Consider the following 21,561-nt stretch of genomic DNA (forward strand, 5'->3'; position numbering starts at 1 on the left):
CAATGAAAATTTTATGCAGTGTGTAATTTTCAGTTAATGCTTGACACTTAAAATGTCGGTAGCTGCATTTTGTATGGTTCCTGAAGGGTTAATTGTATCATGTTCCCTGCATAAAAGCTCTGCTTATCAAAAGTGAATAGAAGAGTGTATGCAAATGTGTGTCTGTGACCTTTTGCCTTTCCAGGGTTAATTTATATGGTCATTAAAGATTTTATGAAATCGAGCGGCCTGGTGCTTCGAATCCCATTTTACATTCACCTCCTAATTTATATAATTCCTACCTGAACAGGGAAATATGATTTTTATTTTTGTATGTGTGTGTGTGCTGCAATGAAAACAGCATGCTGGGCTGTAGGGAGTTGCAAGTCTGGTTATCTGGCATTACTCAGATTGCTAAAAATTCATTAAAATGTGACATCAGCACAGTGAGAGACAAATGATCACAGGATGAAAAGGAACAGTGGGCCTTTCACGGATTAGTGCTACACAGCCCCAGCATAGAAGCTAACTGCATAAACAGATTAATCCACCAGTAGCAGCATAGCTAAGATTTACCGAATAATTAAATGGGCTTGAGTTACTGTGAAGATTTCCAAGTAATCTAGCTGGTGTGAACACGTAAGTGAGGTGTGGGTAATGCTGCTTCCTCAGAAGCCGTACACCAAGTTGCATCATTTATCCTGAATGGCTCCCCCTGGAGACAAAATTTGAGACTTCTCCCGCAAAGCCAGAGGTTTATATTTAATACAGTACCTAATACCTAATACTTACTTACTGCAATTAGCGGGATACTGCTGCACTAATAGGATTTATATTTGAGATCTCCTTTTTTTTTTTTTTTTTGGCTCCAAGATGCATTTTTACATGTGCTTGCTTTTGTTCCAGCCTGTGGGGGGTGTATGTGTGTGTGTGCATGCATGTACATGTATTTTAACACAAATCATTTCTAGCCAAAGAATATGAAATGACAGGCTTTAAATCTGTCACACTGGGGGAAAGCAGGTACTCTTGTAAAGACACAGTCATATTTTGAAATACTGCAAATTATTTAGAATTAATATCCAACCTCTTTAAAGCACTGTTCTTTCCCTTTTCTTCCCCCCAACCTTTCTTGGCCCCTATTTTGCCACCTTCTGTTAGTGCTGTTCTTATTACAGGACATATTTTTTAACTGCTGTTAACTGGTCACTGAGTTCCTTTCCTGAGATCTTTTCTGTGTTTGTCCACAGAAGAACAAGGTGAAGACACAGAAGGGTCTGCTAAAAGTACATCAGTGGCTGTGGCTGATGATAAAGACTCAAGTGAGAGAGACAATAGTGAAGGCAAAAAATCTAGTAAAGACTCTGGTAAGATGCTAGAATTTTGTTTTCCCCCTTTTTTAACTTATGAAATGCTCTTTCATTTAAACTGTCTGGACATTCCCACTACTATTCATTGCATGTGCATTTTGCATGTGATTTCTATCAGTAGCCTCCCATTGACCTATTTTTAATCATAACCATCTGACAGGATAGATGCGGATAAGTTGAAGAATATTACAGGACGACCAGTGAGATTATTTTTTAATCAAATCAGTTTGTGTGCTTGTAATTTTTTAAGCGCCTTTCATTAATCTTTGCTGTACTTGTGATTCCTCTGATGGCATATTAATTTTTCATAAGCATAGGATTAGGTACCACTTGAATTTTTTCTTCAATCAGGTTTTACCCCTCTTTTAACCCAAAGAATGTGGGGTATTTTTGTTATTATTTTTTGCTCCTGCTCACAGATTAGTCATTCCCAAGAATCTGGCCTCTTCCTGGGCATTTATTTGAGGCATTTACAAAAAAATACACAAAACCCAGTGAAAAACTTTACAGATGATTCAGCCTAAGAAAGAGGAAATATCATTGAAAACGGATTATGGGTTGGGTAATTTTGATCTCCTGGAATAGACAAAGGCCAGTAATGAAAGCTACTGTCTTTGAAAACAAAACCTCTATGTCATGACATTTACTTGTGCACAAACAAACCTAGGGCCAGCATCTGGTGTAGATACCCAAGGCTTTTTCTGTGTTTGATTTGGCAAATATGTGACTTCACCCATGCTTTTTATGTATGAGATGGAAATCTATGGTCACAATGAATATTACATTGGCTACTTTTGCTGCACGCTATACCTAGTTACATTATGTTGGATTCACTGAAGCAGAAGAAGTGCTGAAACAGGTTGAAGCCTATTAGTTTCAGGTAGTCATATATCTTTTCCTTGTATGCTGATGACAGCAGCATACAAAGGAGGTTGTGTTATCCATAAAGACATATAGTTGTGGAAAAAATAGCATTTTACATCTGAGTTCCTTTACACCCAAATTCACCCATATTGCAATTTGCTCTTTAAATAGTAAGCATTTTTTAATTTATTTCAAAAAAAATTATAGATGGCCCTTTCTATGACAAGTCAGTTCAGAAGACTGACTTAAAGATTAAAGCTTCCTTTAAGTTTGCTTGTTGACGGGCTAAGGTCAGTACCCATCACAGTTTACAACCTCGACCGCTCTTCAGACAGTTTATTTTTGAGATCAAGAGACTGAGGGAAGGCCGATGATGACAAGGATGATGTTGAGCATGAAGCTGTGTTGTGGTTTAAAATATATATTCCCCTTGGCTGGCTCTCTGACTTGGTCAAAACCGTCTGCCGTGCAGTAAAGCCGTGCTCCCAGGCTGACACAAGTCCTTCTATGCAGTCTCCTCAGGGGCTGGCCTGGACACTCCCCAGGAGAAGGGTGACAGCCACTTGCAGCCTGCATTTCCTACCATACGCTTCATATAGGGGACAATATGTACCACGTCAGGAAATTTAGCAGCCCTCTCTTTTTCTTAGGCTAGTCCATTTATAGTTGTTTAGGAAAGAACATGGTATTAAAGCTCCAGCCAAAAAAAAAAAAAAAAAATAGAAAAAAGAAGAAAATGGAATCTAGGAAAAAAATACTGAAGGGGAATTCTCAAAATTCCAGCAGGATTAGCCACTCATAAGGGCCAAGTTTAATTAGGACAAACCTATATCCAGATGCCTACTGGGTGCACTATAAAAAAAACAGCATAATTGTTCTGCATTCCCGTGCCAGCAATTACACAAATAACTTTGCAGTAAGATTCATATAAAAACAAGGGCTGAAATACATGATTGCCTCTGTGCTTTGCAGGAAATAGTTTGTACTGTAAAATCCTGAATCTTTTAGAAACTTTTGTTTTCCTAATCTAAATTAATTCTACATATGTAACATTCCGACCATCATCTTAATTTTCACTCAGCTGACAAGTATTTCTAATGACTGCATAACTGCTTCTGTATAATTGAATGTTAATTTGAGCTTTCTCATGAATTGAGTGTTGCAAGTCTTGCCAAAGAAATCTCAGGAAAACCAATAAATTAATCACAATACTAACAAGTTAGACAGGAAAGTGGTGTGACCCTTCTTTAGCATAGAATCTATTAGACAAGAAAGGATTAACATGTATTTAGTAACAGTGTGTTTGTGTAAGCTGTTGTGCTGCGTTGCTTACCTTATCTCAAGGAGAAGAGCTTTCAAAATGCGACTTGGCAATATGCAAGTTATATTTGTTGAATATTCATTCAGAATAGAAAAGCCTACTAATGCCTCATTTATATTGTCATTTAAATCTAGTGCCACTTTAGATTAATTATAATCCAAATTACAGCTCTATGCAGTGCAAGAATTAATATGGAATTTATCCAGATTAATACATTTGCATTGAAAATGTAATATGTCTCTGCCATGGCTAAGGGGAGCACTTTTTAATAAGGTAGTAAACATGAGGAAGGATGGAAATTAACCTTCATTATTGCAATGAAAATTATCCTTTCATTCTACTCTAATTAGAAAGAATACTCTACCAGTAATTATAATTTTAGAATTATTTTGAGTCTGAATAACATCATCTGATGTGTCAGAAGTCTTAAATTATGCAATCTTTATCAAATACAAAGATTTATAAACAAGAAAATAGTGGTTTTATCATGGCTTTTCCAGAATTTTTTTTCTCACTAGTATATGTACTTTATTAACTTTTTTATTAGTCACACAAACATTTTTATTTTTATTTTGAGGCTTCAAAATATATTACATAGGTGATGACATATGAATTGCAGTGAATTGTGTCATTTTTATATTAGCAATCCTACACAAGTTAAAGAATTCTGTTACTGACAGGCAATCATTGCCTAGTCTATTTCATGGCACTTATTTGTAATTAAACTTACTTTTTGAGCTAAATGTATTGAAATTGCATTATTCATCTAAAATAAGATGCATATTTTATATTTTAAAATGAATTTCCGATATTTTTCACAATTGCAAAAAAAAAAAAAATCTACAAATAATGTGGCTCAAGAATAAAAAGTTAGTATTTAAAACATGAATAACAACTGGATTTAGTCTTTTCCTATAACTGCCTGTTAAGAATGGCATGGCAGTGGAACATGTAGCTATGAAAAGAGTGCACACAGTATGCTCAAGACCATAAGATTTTCTCTTCTCTTTCCCTTCTCCTTTGATACCATTTCTAGACCATAGGTGTTTGCAGCTTTTCTACCAAAGCTCCCTAAAACAGCAAATTGAACATGGAAATCAGAGTGTTGATATAGAGAGACAAGGAACTGAGTGGTAGTAGCTGGACCATTGGATAAAAAGTGGAACTCTCCTTTTGCCATGTTCATTGTGGCTTGGGTCTTCTCCATGTGCAGGGGCAAGTGACTCCCCTATGCCAGAGGGCAAAACCAACCACCCTTTTTGTTTTCTTTAAAGCTCACCATAAGTCCCAGACTCAGTTACATTACTATTGGCCAGATGCAACTTCAGTCATAATAAGAAGTAACAGTGCTTGAGGTTGAATGAATCCAGGGCCAAACGACAACAAAAACAACAAAGCCTCTGTAAACTTTGACAGTTTATATAAATATCATAGTAAACATTGTAAAAAGCTGTGCTTTGTTATGCATTTATTGACCCCAGCACAGTGTTTTATAACTCCACTCTTTTATTATATTAACCGCAAAAGAAATTTAACCAAAAAACCCCCCCTTGTTTTTATAGAAACAAGAACTATGTGTTTCATGATTATTATAGGCCCTTTGAAGTAATTAAGTTATTCCATCCTGTGGTGGAAGATGATGTGTAATATTAACCTTGTGTGTGCCCAGGCGCACACAGAGTGCACTTCAAGATAAATTTCACTAGCAGCTAAATATCACTGCCAAAACACAGTTAGATGCATTTTCACAAGTAAATTTTGAAGGAGAACTTGGTTTGTAATTTGTATAACAACCATTTGAGAACAATCTAGTCAGATGGGGGGAAGAGAAGGCAGAATTTTTTAATTTTGTTTTTTAAATTCAGCTTCCAGTATAACAATGTCCATTTACATCAACTGAGATTCTGGCCCATTTGTCTTTAAAAAGGATATTTTAAAAGTGGCATATAGTAAAGTTAGAAACAGTAGAGATGTTTTTGGCAGTTGGAAATGAAAAGAGGTTAATAATTTGAATCTGTTTTTCTAAAACCCAAGAAACAACCTTTCTCTCCTGATATAGTATGTCACTTTCTTACTTCCCATAATTCTCATAGTTAAGATACTTAAATAATATGTAAATACAGATAGGCCAGGGAGTACTCTATTAATAGTCATAAAGCAAAAAGAGTAATAAAATGGTGCCTTATGTGATTCCATTACTTAAATTTTACTTTTAAGCATAGGTAGTCCTTTGGGTTGTTGGCCCAACAGTGACTGAGCAGTTTAAAAGAGGCCTTCGAGATCTGTTCCTGAGAGTGCAAAACATCAGGGGGCTCCAAAAAGGGACTTGTTCAGATGATAAACAAATGATGATGAATTGAATATATATGATGAAAAAAGGGACTTGTTCATATGATAAACATATGATGATGAATTGATGAATAGATAAATAGGGAGATACGGCAGGAATAAGCTTTAATTTGAGCTAGAGCATGTAAAAATTACTGGCCTAAATTACATCAAAAGAAATAATTAACAACTTAGGAATGAAAGTCAATGTGTGGGGAAATCACCATTAAGGTGTAAGTCATAAAATATGTTTTAGACTTGCTTTTGTTTTTTTTTAAGTGCCCTTCAGAAAATGTCCCTGTATGATTCAGTTTTCAATTAATTATTATTTTACCATGAGGATTTGGTGTTTACCTTGAAATCTGTTCTCTTATTTTGCTTCTCTTTAATGTTGTCTTTGTAAGATCAAATAATGCACAAAGTCTGTATGAAAATAATGACAAAAAGTTCTTGAGTTTATGTTTTCTTTGTTCTTGTTTACTTTGTTGCCAAAATGTCCATGACCTTATTTTTAAATTAATCCTAGGTTATTGTGCAATGAGGTGCAATTTGTTCATTTATACGAACCTTATGTGGATTGAAAAAAATCAAGATAAATCTTCATGCACAGCATACAATCAGATTACCCCTGGACTATATATTTACGTTGGGTCTGATAGCAATCAATGGTTTAGCTTCATTGCATTTCAAGATGTATTTGCACCCAGTGTCCAGTGATAGTGTCCTCACCCTGGAAATAATTTAGTTGCAAATTGACTGGAAGATGGTGAAAATTGAAAGTTAAAATTAGAAATACTCATAATAAACAGCAGAAAAAAGGTCAGATGATGCCGCACTATGATGAGATTGGAATGGTTGGTAAATGAGGTTTTGTGTTTGTCGTGAGATGTATGTGACATGCCTACCCAATGCTCTTGTAATATCCAGCCTAGCAGAAGAGATTATCTGGCAAATTGACGCTGGAAAGAATTTTCTGATGGACTGGGAAATTAGAATTGCACTCTTTTCTTTGATGTGTGCAAGACTGGGCCACATTACACAGCTAGCTCAGGCATAATATTAAATATAGTATTTAATACTTAATAGTACAACTGTCTATAGTAAACAATTATATTCTGGTTTTGATCACAAATGCCAGACTATAAAAATTCACAGTGTAAACATCTGAAGCAATCCCAAATGACTGATCTTTGTATATAATTAATATTAAGTTAGCTCTGAAATCCTATTCTCCACAGCATTTCTTTTAAATCCTTGCTATATTTAGCTTCAGAATAGTAACCAGGCAGGAGTTATCAAAACAGCACAATAATCATATTGCTCAGACAGTTTAGAAAAGAGAGAGGGTAATTAAACAGCAGCAAATTAATTATTTGGAAAACAGGCTTTTTAAGCAAAAGCTGATTTGTTTTAATGTAATAGACAAATTCATACTGAGCTGCTAAAGAAAGAACATTATTGATTAATCTTTAAAGGCAACCTAGGGTTATCTAAACAGTAGAGAAGAGTCCATTTTTAAATATATTTATAGAGTATCAAGAATAAAAGTGTATTTTCACCTTTGTGCTTACCAGACTTGTTTTATTCGTCTTTATTTTTTCTCAGTGTTTAAAAAACAAGCAAGCAAACAAAAAAGACCCTCAAAGACAATACAGGCCTTTGAAGTCAGAGCCTCTTTGTAAACCAGGATATTTTTAAGTTTAAAACATGTTCTCAAAAATTATGTTTTCAAAACAGGAATAGTCACACCAGAGAAGGAACCAAAAGCGAACACTGTGGTAGGGGCACAACAGCTTCTTCTGGCAAAAGAAGAGGATGGTGCAGCTAAAAAATCAAAGCCTCCAGAGGACAATAAATTTTGTCATGAGCAGGTAAAAGGAAATGTAACAATTTAATTGCATTCTAGAACTCTTTTTCAAATAACTCAAGAATGAAACAGAGATGATATGCTGTTAAAATAGCTATATCAGCAAGTTATAAAAAGCACATTGACTAATAGCCTGCATCTTAACTTGATTTTTTTTCAGTTCTATCAATGTCCTTATTGTAACTACAATGGTAGGGACCCAAATCGTATCCAGATGCATGTCCTGTCACAGCATTCAATGCAACCTGTTATCTGCTGCCCCCTCTGCCAAGATGTCCTCAGCAACAAAATGCATCTCCAGCTTCATTTGACTCATCTGCACAGTGTGTCCCCTGACTGTGTGGAGAAACTGCTCATGACAGTAAGTGCTCCAAATACTGATGCACATGCTACACAAACATACTTGGGCCTTGTGGGCAATGTATTTATTGTGACATAGTGTTCAGGAAGCCTGAGGAGAGGAGTGGGTCAGGACTCAGGTTCTCTTGTCAGCTCATCCAGTGACTGCTGTCCCTTGGGAAAATGGCTGAAGGTGGATTTCACAGATGCAAAAAGCCTTTGATTCCTTACTGACATTTACCTTGGAAAGTTAGGCCAGTCCATATCTCTAAGTGCATAGCTGAAAATTTGGTCTAATAATATCCAGGTCTCAGAGGTATTGTGACTTCTGTTTGTAAAGTAATAGGAACTCCCTGAAGAATGTAGTTCCCAAACGTAGAAGGATTCCTATGCATACCTCTACTGTACATTACATTACATGAAATTCACTGTAAAACAGCAGTTCAAACATCCATTCAAAACAACGTCAGTAAAAACACAATCAAGTACTTATTTGTTATTACAGCATAAATTCAGTTAGAACACAGACCTCCTAAGACAAACTGGCTCTGGTTGTCTTGTCTTCTTAGATGGAAATGTACTTGGAAATCTCAATGATCCAAATCCTTAAGTACTTAATTCTGTATCCATAGATGACTCCTTCATTTATATAGATGTGGTTGTAAATCCACCACCTCATTCCCAACTAAAGTGGTAAAAATATTAGAAAGAACTGAGACCTCTTGACTGAAGGTCTAGAGTTCCTTGTGCTTAGAGCTGAGGAGCAAATACACACTTGGGGAACTTCTTCTCTTTTCTTGGTTTTCTACTAATTATAGCTCTGAGAGACTGTGTAATTTTGGCCCACTGGAAGGAAAATGCAGTAGAAATTCAACTTTCACAGACCCTTTTAGGAAAATGGAAAAATATGGAAAAAATCTGCCCCTCCATATTGAGCTTTCTTCTCAAGTTCTTCCTGATTCCCTCTATGCTGATTATGAAGCAACTTTGATGTCTTTCCTCATCACGTGCTGGGGAGTTGTCCCAATGTTTCTGAGAGGAGAAAAAAACCCAGTGTTTCCCAGAGAAAAAATTGTAAAACATAATCTTCATAATTGAAATTGTCATCATTGCTAACACTAAAATGCTCTGCCCATAACTGAACCGTCTGACAAAAATGTAAATACTATTTATAGGAAATTTTTTTTCCTCTGGCTCATTTACTGTTCTCTACATATTTTTTTTAAAAGACCTTCCCTACCAAGTAAACTCAAAATCATTAGTCCTATAAGAGGATCCTATTAATGCTGTACTTAAATCACAAATGTACTAAACCCAGGTGGGTTTTTTTAAAATGTCTAGAATAATTTTCCAAGAGGCAATTTGTGTGTATATATATATATATATATATAGGTATATATATGTAATTCTTATGCAATTCTTATCCAATGTTAGAGGAACAAAAGATATTTCTACTCATAGCTCATAATGAATGTAGCTTTCATTATTTATTTACAGCTCAAAAATCTCTTCTATGGATAATCTTTTTAGCTCTGTATGAAGGAAGTCCTATCCGTTTGTTAAAGATGAGGAGCTGCAGCACAGTCTGTACTGATTTAGCCAAGATTCTTTAGGCCGAATCTGGCAGTGCAGGAGCCTGAACTTAAACTTGCTAAGTCTTAATAGGACAGTCCTACATTTCTGATATGAATTTGTTTTAAAGATCAAAGTAAAATAAAAACATGAAATGTTGAGCAAGTTGATATTCATATCAACTTAGCGAAACTGAATACTACCAGATTAAAAGTACATCCTTCATAGATTTCTGTCTATAATTTGAAATAGGTAACTCAACAGATAAAGCAATCTGTTGATGATACATAAGAAATTGAAGTCAAGAAAGAGGAAAAAATCTAACTTTAAATAGAAATAAATTGTTACTTCCCTATTGAAATAAACATCATTTCCTTTCAAAGATCACGGAATGTCCACCATTTGTGTAAAAAAAATACAGGTGAAGAAAAGTGGGAATGCCCTCAGTGACTAAGACTGACTGGTGACCATATCTCAACAAGATCTCTGTCTTTGGAGGGTATCCTAGGAGAATTCCTCTGATAAATCCAATGACCCTGGCAAAGTCAGCAAAACCTTCTTTGTGGTGATACTGAGACCAATGAAATATTGAGTGCATGTAGTTCTATATCATCTCCTTGTTGTGGATTATTTTGAGTTGATTCTCCACCAAGATGCTCTGGATTATGATCTGTCAGAAACCATAATCAAGGACTGAATCAAGATCTTGATTCTGACAGTCATCCAGATATGGTGGATCTTTTGAATTATAATTTCAAACTGTTGTATATTATTAAATAGTGGGACTTTTTCTGTAATAATACTATATTCTTGGTTTTCAAAGGTTCCTGTACCAGATGTCATGATGCCCAATAGTATGCTGTTGCCAGCAGCTGCTTCAGAGAAATCTGAACGTGACACACCTGCAACCATTACAGCTGAGGGATCTGGGAAATATCCAGGTATGCAAGAAAAAGCCCAGACATGTAAAAGCTAGGTATGGGCAATTTAGAAATAAAACTACTTGTAACTTAGTAAAGGGAATCTTTTTCTGGCTTGCTTATAGCCACAGAGATAAAAAAAATGTAGCAAGGGGTCTGAATTTGGCTGAGCTAGTAGAAAGCACATGTATGCCAGAGTCCTTGCTTTTGGTGGAGGTAAAATCAAACAGCAGTGCCTTGCCACTTTGAGGGCAAGATCGTCCTTGTTTAACCAGCAAATAAGACTCAGTCCCGAAAGACAGTGGCACTTTCACCATCGATCGGGAATGTTAGGTAAGTGATTTTGTCTTCATTTCCATCAGGTTTCTGATCCTGGACACTTACTGTATTATGCACTGGGAAATTTTTCTAGTTGTCACAGCAGGCTGCTTCCTCTCTTCTCTGACCACTATCATTCTCTTTCTAATCATCTGTCCTACCTGTTGTCCCCATTTTAGTACTCTTTCCCTCTTTCCTATTCTTTATTCTTTATTTCCTTTTCTTGTTTGGTGTTCCCATTGTACCAATCAACTACTCAATGCCACTGCTCAGCCAGATGCCACTGCCAATCTGATCATTGCATATGGGTTTTATTCCTTTTTTTAAACTCCTGTTTGTCCTGCCCACTTTATTTTCTGGGACAAGGACAGGTTGCTACATTTTGCTAAGCTGACACATGGCATACTAGGTGCCTTTCTTGATTTCTGATGAAAAAATAAATTAAAATGAATACTAGTTGTGTAAAAGACACTTCACTTTCTCTAACTAGGTGAAAGTCCTGTGGATGAGAAAAGTACCCCTGGGATCGATGAATCAAAAACTGGAATGGAAATTAAGACTGAGGAACAGAAGCCACCTAAGGAATCTGCTGAAACACCAGATTGGAATAAGAGCAGCAGTAAAGATATAAAGACCACTGACTCTATGACAGACCAGCTAAATGAGCAGCAGAAGAAGCAACAGCTGTCTGTTTCTGACCGCCATGTCTATAAGTACCGCTGTAACCATTGTAGCTTGGCTTTCAAGACTATGCAGAAGCTTCAGATACATTCCCAGTACCACGCTATTCGGGCGGCTACTATGTGTAGCCTTTGCCAACGTAGCTTCCGTACATTCCAGGCTTTAAAAAAACACTTGGAAGCAGGCCACCCTGAACTCAATGAAGCTGAACTTCAGCAGCTGTGTGCATCTTTACCTGTCAATGGTGAACTGTGGGGAGAAAATGAAAGTATGGCACAAGATGATCATGCACTAGAACAGGAAATAGAAAGAGATTATGAGATGGACCAGGAAGGTAAAGCAAGTCCTGTAGGAAGTGATAGTAGCTCTATTCCAGATGATATGGGCTCAGAACCAAAGCGGACCTTACCTTTTAGAAAAGGGCCAAATTTTACTATGGAAAAATTTCTAGATCCATCTCGCCCATACAAGTGTACAGTGTGTAAAGAGTCTTTCACCCAAAAGAACATTCTCTTGGTCCACTATAACTCAGTGTCCCATCTGCATAAACTCAAAAAGGTTTTGCAGGAAGCATCAAGTCCTGTCCCTCAAGAAACCAACAGCAGCACTGACAACAAACCCTACAAGTGCAGCATTTGTAATGTTGCATATAGCCAAAGTTCTACATTGGAAATCCATATGAGATCTGTGCTTCATCAGACAAAGGCAAGGGCTGCAAAACTAGAACCAAGTGGTAATATAAGTAGTGGTAATAGTGTAGCAGGGAATGTGAATAGCCCCAGCCAAGGAATGCTAGAATCTGTGAGCTTACCAGCAGTTAACAGCAAAGAAACACATTTAGATGCCAAAGAATTAAATAAAAAGCAAGCTTCTGAATTAATTTCTGCTCAACCTACACATCACCCACCCCAGTCACCAGCACAACTTCAAATGCAACTACAGCACGAACTGCAACAACAAGCTGCGTTCTTTCAACCGCAGTTTCTAAATCCAGCTTTTTTGCCTCACTTTCCAATGACGCCAGAAGCACTGCTCCAATTTCAACAGCCTCAGTTCCTTTTCCCATTCTATATACCTGGGACAGAATTTAGCTTAAGCCCAGATCTGGGTTTGCCTGGTTCTGCCACATTTGGTATGCCTGGGATGGCTGGTATGACAGGATCACTGCTTGAAGATTTGAAGCAGCAGATACAAACTCAGCACCATGTTGGCCAAACCCAGCTACAGATACTGCAGCAACAGGCACAACAGTATCAGTCCACCCAACCCCAACTTCAGTCCCAAAAGCAGCAGCAGCAAAGTAGTAAGCTGATGAAAGCAGAGCAAAATACCTTAGTAAGTACAGACTGCCAGCTGATAAAGGATATGCCATCATATAAGGAGTCAGAAGAAGTTTCTGAAAAACACGAGAAGCCAAAGCAAGAATTTACTAATGAGAATGAAGGACTAAAAGAAAACAAAGATATGAAGAAGCCAAAATCCTCAGAACCAGCCATCCCACCACCGAGAATAGCTTCTGGAGCAAGGGGGAATGCAGCTAAGGCTTTGCTAGAGAACTTTGGGTTTGAGTTAGTTATCCAATACAATGAGAACAGACAAAAAGTGCAGAAAAAAAGCAAGACTGGGGATGGTGAAAACACAGACAAACTGGAGTGTGGAACCTGCAGTAAGCTTTTTTCCAACATTCTTATTTTGAAGAGTCATCAAGAACATGTGCATGGACATTTTTTTCCATATGGAGCATTAGAAAAATTTGCCCGACAGTACAGGGAGGCATATGACAAACTTTATCCAATTTCTCCATCTTCTCCAGAAACACCACCGCCTCCACCACCACCTCCGCCACCACCTCCTCCTCCTCCTCCTCCAACTCCTTCTCAGCCTTCTTCAGCTGGAGCTGGAAAAATTCAAAACACAGCTCCCACACCTTTGCAGGCCCCACCACCTACACCTCCACCACCACCGCCTCCACCACCACCTCCACCTCCTCCACCACCACCACCATCAGCCCCACCTCAAGTCCAGCTTCCAGTTTCGCTTGATCTCCCACTTTTCCCTCCAATTATGATGCAGCCAGTGCAACACCCTGCACTGCCTCCTCAGCTTGCCCTCCAGCTGCCACCAATGGATACTTTATCTGCCGATCTTACCCAGCTTTGCCAGCAGCAGCTGGGATTAGATCCCAATTTCCTGCGGCACTCTCAGTTCAAGCGTCCACGTACAAGAATCACAGATGACCAGTTAAAAATCTTGCGGGCTTATTTTGATATTAACAATTCTCCAAGTGAAGAGCAGATCCAAGAAATGGCTGAGAAATCTGGTCTTTCACAGAAGGTTATCAAGCACTGGTTTCGAAATACGCTGTTTAAAGAACGACAGAGAAATAAGGATTCACCATATAATTTCAGCAATCCTCCTATAACAGTATTGGAAGATATCAGAATAGATCCTCAACCTTCAGCTGTAGAACCCTACAAGTCTGATGCATCTTTCAGCAAGAGGTCATCCAGGACTCGGTTTACTGACTACCAGCTTCGTGTCCTCCAAGACTTCTTTGATACAAATGCTTATCCAAAGGATGATGAAATCGAACAGCTTTCAACTGTACTTAACCTACCTACTCGAGTTATTGTCGTATGGTTCCAAAATGCACGACAAAAAGCTCGCAAAAGTTACGAGAATCAAGCTGAAACTAAAGACAATGAGAAAAGGGAACTGACGAATGAGCGTTACATCCGAACCAGTAACATGCAGTATCAGTGCAAAAAGTGCAGTGTGGTTTTCCCCAGGATATTTGATTTAATTACTCATCAGAAAAAGCAGTGTTATAAAGACGAAGATGATGATGCTCAAGATGAAAGCCAAACTGAAGACTCTATGGATGCCTCTGATCAAACAGTGTATAAGAACTGTACAGTTTCTGGCCAAAATGACTCATCAAAAACCTTGACAGTCACAGCAGCCAGCTCTGGCTCTGGTTCTAGTACTCCTTTGATTCCATCACCCAAACCAGAACCTGAGAAGGCTTCTCCTAAACCAGAGTCCACAGAAAAACCAAAACAAAACGAAACCACCTCTAAGCAAACAGATACAACTTCCCAAAGCACCAAACCAGTACAGTCTACTCCAGTAACATCTTCTGACCCTCAGCCTTCAGCTTCTCAACCACCGCAACAAAAGCAATCCCAGATTGTAGGGAGACCTCCTTCTGCATCACAAAACACACCTGTTCCTTCCAGTCCTTTGCCAATTTCAATGACTTCTCTACAGAACAGTCTACCTCCTCAGTTATTACAGTATCAGTGTGATCAGTGTACAGTTGCCTTTCCAACTCTAGAACTTTGGCAAGAGCACCAGCACATGCATTTCCTAGCAGCTCAAAACCAGTTTCTTCATTCACAGTTTTTAGAAAGACCAATGGATATGCCCTACATGATATTTGACCCAAATAATCCTTTGATGACTGGACAGTTACTTAACAGTTCTCTTGCTCAGATGCCACCGCAAACTGGCTCATCACATACAGCACACCCTGCTACAGTTTCTGGTTCCCTGAAACGGAAACTAGATGATAAAGAAGACAATAACTGTAGTGAGAAGGAGGGAGGAAACAGTGGAGAAGATCAACATCGTGATAAGCGTTTAAGAACTACAATTACTCCAGAGCAGCTGGAAATACTCTACGAAAAGTATCTGCTAGATTCCAATCCCACCAGAAAGATGCTAGATCATATTGCACGTGAAGTGGGACTGAAAAAGAGAGTCGTACAAGTCTGGTTTCAGAACACAAGAGCCCGGGAAAGAAAGGGACAATTCCGTGCAGTTGGTCCAGCCCAGTCACATAAAAGATGTCCTTTTTGTCGAGCTCTGTTTAAAGCAAAATCTGCTTTAGAAAGTCACATCCGCTCTCGACATTGGAATGAAGGAAAACAGGCCGGCTATAGTTTGCCTCCAAGTCCTTTGATATCAAATGAAGATGGAGGAGAAAGTCCACAAAAGTACATATTTTTTGATTACCCATCACTGTCATTAGCAAAAACTGAATTATCAAGTGAAAATGAATTAGCCTCCACTGTATCTACCCCTGTTAGCAAAACTGCAGAAATGTCACCGAAGAACCTTTTAAGTCCTTCTTCTTTTAAAGCAGAGTCTAGCGAGGATATAGAAAATTTGAATGCCCCTCCTGCTGACTCTGGATATGATCAAAACAAGACTGACTTTGATGAAACTTCATCAATTAATACAGCAATTAGTGATGCCACAACAGGGGATGAGGGGAACAATGAAATGGAAAGCACAACTGGCAGTTCAGGGGATGCAAAACCTGCATCACCCCCCAAAGAACCAAAACCGCTTGTGAATGACACACTACCAAAAGCAGCAACTACACCTACAAATGAGAATACTGATGATAAATTTATCTTTTCCCTAACAAGCCCTTCAATACACTTCAGTGAAAAAGATGGCGACCATGACCAAAGTTTCTACATTACTGATGACCCTGATGATAATGCTGACCGCAGTGAAACTTCAAGCATAGCTGATCCAAGTTCTCCTAACCCATTTGGAGCTAGCAATCCCTTTAAATCAAAAAACAGTGATCGGCCAGGCCACAAACGTTTCCGAACACAAATGAGTAACCTTCAGCTTAAAGTTCTCAAGGCTTGCTTTAGTGACTACCGGACTCCAACCATGCAGGAATGTGAAATGCTAGGGAATGAAATTGGTCTGCCCAAACGTGTGGTTCAGGTTTGGTTTCAGAATGCCCGGGCTAAAGAAAAGAAATTCAAAATTAACATAGGGAAGCCATTCATGATAAATCAGACTGGACCTGATGGGACAAAGCCAGAATGTTCTCTATGTGGCGTGAAATATTCTGCACGTTTGTCCATAAGAGATCATATCTTTTCCAAACAACATATTACAAAAGTAAGAGAAACTGTGGGAAGTCAGCTAGACCGGGAGAAAGATTATTTAGCTCCTACAACGGTTAGACAGCTGATGGCACAGCAAGAATTGGATCGCATAAAGAAGGCTACTGATGTGCTAGGATTAGCAGTACAGCAGCCAGGCATAATGGACAGCAGTTCTCTTCATGGTATCAGTTTGCCAGCAGCTTATCCAGGACTCCCTGGCCTTCCTCCTGTTCTTCTGCCTGGAATGAATGGTCCATCCTCCTTACCTGGATTTCCACAAAGTTCAAACAGTAAGTCTATAAGGGGATGATTTTCTCATTTTATTAATCTGGTCATCTTGCACAGTCACCATCCCCTTCTAAGACAAAGAATATTATGCATTCATATCATGCTTGTTAGACTTGTGTGAATAGCTAATAAGTACTCCTATGAGGTATACTGAGTGCATTTCTCCAATGATTCTGTAGCCTGGATGATACATCTGACTTCAAAAAAAAAAAAAAAAGAAAGAAATGGTTTTGGCCAATACTGGGTTTTTCTAACAAAAGCAATAAAAATATATAATGCTTATACTTATTTGTTTGTTTTGATGGTACTCCTTTAGTCAAAAAATGGGTTAGAATTCTGTATGTAATTTTTTGTATGCAAATATTTAATGTAATATATCATTAAGCACAAAATAGACTCTCACATTGTCAGTTCATCAGGAAATTGGTTCACCCCTTAGATCACTCCAACCTGTTGTTTAATACAGAATAAATATTTAACATAAATGCTGCCCAGGACCCTCTATTATATTTCTGAATAACTGCCTGCTAAAATAAAAATGGGTTTGTTGAAGGTGATTTGTAAAGGCAGTTTCAATAGTGACCCAAATTCCAGTTTAGTCATTACAGACATGTACCTCTTCCTTTAGGCTTGCACTTTTAACAGAACACCTAACTTGTTTTACTGATAGTTTTGACTCTCATGTGACTCTGGGTTTTGCTCATCTTGGAAAGCATTCCCTCTTGCAATAAGTTTCACTGATATTAAGGAGCCAAGTTTTCTGCAGCCAGATTTTTTTAGTCCTCAAAGAATGAACCTAATGTGTTTCTTGAAGTAGGCTCCAGTTTTGCACTCCAGATTCACTTGACTGCAGCCTTGCAGACTGAAGCTCACACAGTCATCTTCTCGTTTTGCATATTCATATCAAATATGTGCACAGAAGAGTCAGGAAGCTAGTTAAGACCCCTCACATCATTTTATCCAGTAATCCCACTCGCTATTGATCTCTAAACTTTGCTTTAGAAAGCAACACACTTTGGCAAGTAAAATAAAGTCTTAATCACCAGTGTTATTAGACTTACTGAGACTGTAGCAATGTCTTCTCTACTACCCAGGTCTACTTTGATTAATGATGATCATGTTGTTGTTTCCCTAAGTGGTGGTCAAAGCATCTTGTTTTTCTCTTCATTGGATCAGAGAGGCTTTCCTTCTACAATGGAGTCTCTGGCTGAGTGCCCTCTGGCTTTTGTCAAACAGTTATTGGCACAGAGATTGCATATAAAGGAAATATAAAGTTTCTGTATTTCCTTCTTAATGGTATACAGCGTTCTGGTCCTAAAATGGCTGGTTGTTGTTCATTAAAATTATAGACATGGTTTCTCTATATAACTTTGTTAAATAGCTTTGGCTAGGTTGACCTTCAGGTAAAAAGGGCTTCAGAAAACTCAGGATTTGTCTATATTGCTCAAAGAAATTTGCTTGGGTATATATTCTTTTAGTCCAATACTCGGAAGTTCCCATGCAAAGTGTGTCTGGGGAATGGTCTTGGACCCACAGACCCACCCTCTAAGCTGTGTTCAGGAGTTGTTTAGGAGAAGGCTAGTTGGCCTAGCCCAAAACAGTGTCCACAACTGTTCTTTCTGTTTAAATTTAAAGAAGGTTTTCACTCAGTTTCTGGGAAATGTTCCCTGATACTCTTTAACTCACTGGTACCAGTGTAGCCTCAAAGTCTGTAAATTGTCCTGTTAATAATACAAAAGGCATTATTAGAGGCCAACTGTTCCATAACAATTCCATTTTCAGATTTTCTAATTTCCACCAAACACCTCTTCTTTGATATCATGCATAGTGCACTGCCAATTGAAATGGATTTTTACCCTCTTTCATCTTTCATTTTCTTAAGGTTAATTAGCCCATTGTGGGCAAAGCCCACTGTGTAAACCAGCTACTAGAATGTTGTTGTTAACTTCCTCTTCTGCCATATGCTAAACAGCCCCTACATCCCCCTTTTGTTGCCTGGAAAATACTTGCATACATAAATCTCCATTCCCTAATGATACATAATGGAGCAGTGATAGCAAGTGGAAAGGAAAAAAAAAAAAAAAGAGAGAGATTATTTTAATCATTCATCTTAGAAAAACAGTAATGTACTTAGATGTGCTCCAGTATATGTTCAACACTAGTATTTTCTGCACCTAATTAACTGATTTCTATTTTCTTCTCTACCATGCTCTGTCTGATAGCTCACATTCATATTTGATGTTAAGAATCATTTAAGTATCTTTTTGGAAACAAGCTTCCAAGCAAGCTTTTCCTTGGCTACAGTTCTTCTTGCAGCATGTATATTTTCAGCGAGCAGGACAATTGCTCTGCATCATTCTTTTCATGAAGGATTTGCTGAAGCTCCCATTCAGTTCAAGTCTGCTTCTTGTGAATTCCTCTGCAAGTGTGTAATTTCTTCTCTCTAGGACCCAAACCCAAAAATGCACTTAAGAAGAAGCCTCACTGGGATCCCTTATATTGAAGTATTTACTTGTTTTTACTGATGCTTACAGGGTTGATAACTGTTTTTCCTGTAGCAAAGCCCATCCATTCTTGTCCTACATTTTTGTTTGAGGGACAATGTTAACATTAGTAAGATCCTAAATTTGAAAGAATGTGTTTACTCAGACAGGGAACTATTGAAACCTAATTGTAAACATAAAATTCTCCTTTGTGATTCGCTTTCCTCATTCTAGGCAGAGAAGTAGCACTGATTAGTTTCACTGGTTAATACAAGTTTATAAGGGATTTCACTTTCATGTTTGACCATCCAGTATTTTTTATGGATTTCCAAAATGCAGAAAACCCAGCCAAATTTTGCAAAATACTATGCTTTTTTAAATGCAGTATTTGCTTTTACAAAAGATTTGAAATGGAACCTATGAAAATAATGCTAATTCACAAAAGATGGAATTATTCAAACTACAGTTCATTTTATCTTCTTTATATGGTGCTTAAACTAGATTATTATTTGTGATTATTAAATTTTGCAAAATAAGTTAGCTTCATTTCTGAATAAAAGGATATATTAACTTTAAATTCTGTTATTTTGTTCTTCAACAAGTAGGTTTTAATGTCAGAATTATTGTGTGGTTCTGAGATTATATGTCACAATCCCCTCACCTGTGGGATACATTTTTCTAAATAATGTAATTTTACCATCTTATGGGTATCAAATGCTGAGCAAGGTCTGAAAATTACTGCAGTGTTTGCTCAGCATAATTCCTAATAAGGAGTTACTTGGTAGAATTCTAATTCATACAGAATTTTAGTTCCAGCTCATCTTTGTTCTTCAAGCTTCTTCTTATTTTCTAGGTGACTGTAGATAGAAGAGTTCACCTGCTGTTTTCAACTGTTCTTAAAATTCACATTCTCTTTTTCCTTAGCTTTGTGTTTTGCCTATGATCCCTTGCAGAAAGCTAGTGCTTCATCTTGCTTCTAGCTATTGATACTGGTTCTATGAACCTTTTAATGTCATCATCATTACCATAGGTTCTTTTCACATCACTTAAGCCTGGGCTGCCTTGAAGATGCACAGCAGCTTTTTCCAAGAATGCACACATCACTGGGTAATATGTACTTAGTGGGTTTTGAAATCTTATCAAGAGAGAAATTTGATTCAGCAGCAATGGCTTTCGTTAGTGCATTGAATTCTGTTCTCTGTTTGCTTTTGGCCCATTGGTAGCAGTTTCATTTTTATATTTTTAGCCCTCTAATTCCTCCAAGTGAAAGAGAAGTCTCTCCTCTTTGATAGTCACTTTAAAATAATTAGCAGGATTTGAATGTTTGTTCATGATTAGTACATTTTCTACTCTGTATGTCTCATGTCTGTAAATCAAGTATTAGCTTCATCAGGTTTTTAAATTTAGTTTTGGAAACCCTCATTCCACATTTACCTTCCAATAAAACAAGTGGATTGCACTGTTCTAAAGCAATCTGTCTGCATATTTCACTGAATTATGTGTATTTCAACTAAATTGCAAAGAATATCTGGAAAATGTAGTAGATCTTGCCTGTTCTAGTCATCCTCACTGTGATTAGACTGAAGACATCAAATTGTACAAGAGTTGAAGAAGTTGAGAATAAAATGAAATTGGAAAAAATCCTAAGTAGGTGGCAAGCCCAAATAACCATGACCAAGCTGAGGCAACAGTTCACATTAACTGTATCATGCATGTGTTTTCCATCTACAGTATTTATCATTTCATATATTTTCAGCAGGCTCCACACACAATTGCCTGTTACTTCCCGTTGGAAGCATAGGAGCAAGTAATAGCATCTTCAATGTTATTGTGCACTAACTCTAGCAATTACCCACTTTTTAATTATAGCTGTTGTGACTTGTTTCACTGTACTATCTAATTCGTGCTCACAATGCATTTTAACTCCTTAGTGTTTAAATAGGACTAATGACACAGTGACAAACATTAAATGGCCTCTTTGTTAAATCTGATAATTATTCTTTTTGAATCCTAATTGCTTGATTCTTAAGTAACGCTAAGCACCTGGATACTGATGATTTAAACATTATTCTTGTTCACTCCATTAGTGCTTCCTTGTGGCTAATACCTATCTAGCCTCCATTACAGAGCCTGCATTTATTGTTCTCTTATCCGTGCACTAGTAGACTGTTCCTGACATAACTTCACTTTTACAGTTCTGTGTGCATGACGCACTTTGTGTGCTCTTTTCTCTAGCAAACTGACTTGCCTGAGAAAACGACAATGGGTGTAATGTACAGCCTCTTACAGTCAGTTGCCTTTCCTACCCTGTGCCA

The 21,561-nt window shown here is 37.7% G+C and overlaps 1 protein-coding gene across 1 annotated transcript in view; it reads left to right on the top strand.

The window, feature by feature from the left end:
- Positions 1-21,561, top strand: part of ZFHX4 (zinc finger homeobox 4) — a 126,312-nt gene that overhangs the window by 99,481 nt on the left and 5,270 nt on the right. The window contains exons 4-8 of the mRNA XM_053992745.1: positions 1,230-1,346; positions 7,600-7,733; positions 7,890-8,090; positions 10,464-10,581; positions 11,369-16,765. Coding sequence (XP_053848720.1) covers positions 1,230-1,346; positions 7,600-7,733; positions 7,890-8,090; positions 10,464-10,581; positions 11,369-16,765 — 5,967 coding nt within the window. The remainder of the gene's footprint in view (positions 1-1,229; positions 1,347-7,599; positions 7,734-7,889; positions 8,091-10,463; positions 10,582-11,368; positions 16,766-21,561) is intronic.

The sequence above is a fragment of the Vidua macroura genome, chromosome 1, assembly GCF_024509145.1.
Source record: "Vidua macroura isolate BioBank_ID:100142 chromosome 1, ASM2450914v1, whole genome shotgun sequence".
Classification (NCBI taxonomy): domain Eukaryota; kingdom Metazoa; phylum Chordata; class Aves; order Passeriformes; family Viduidae; genus Vidua; species Vidua macroura.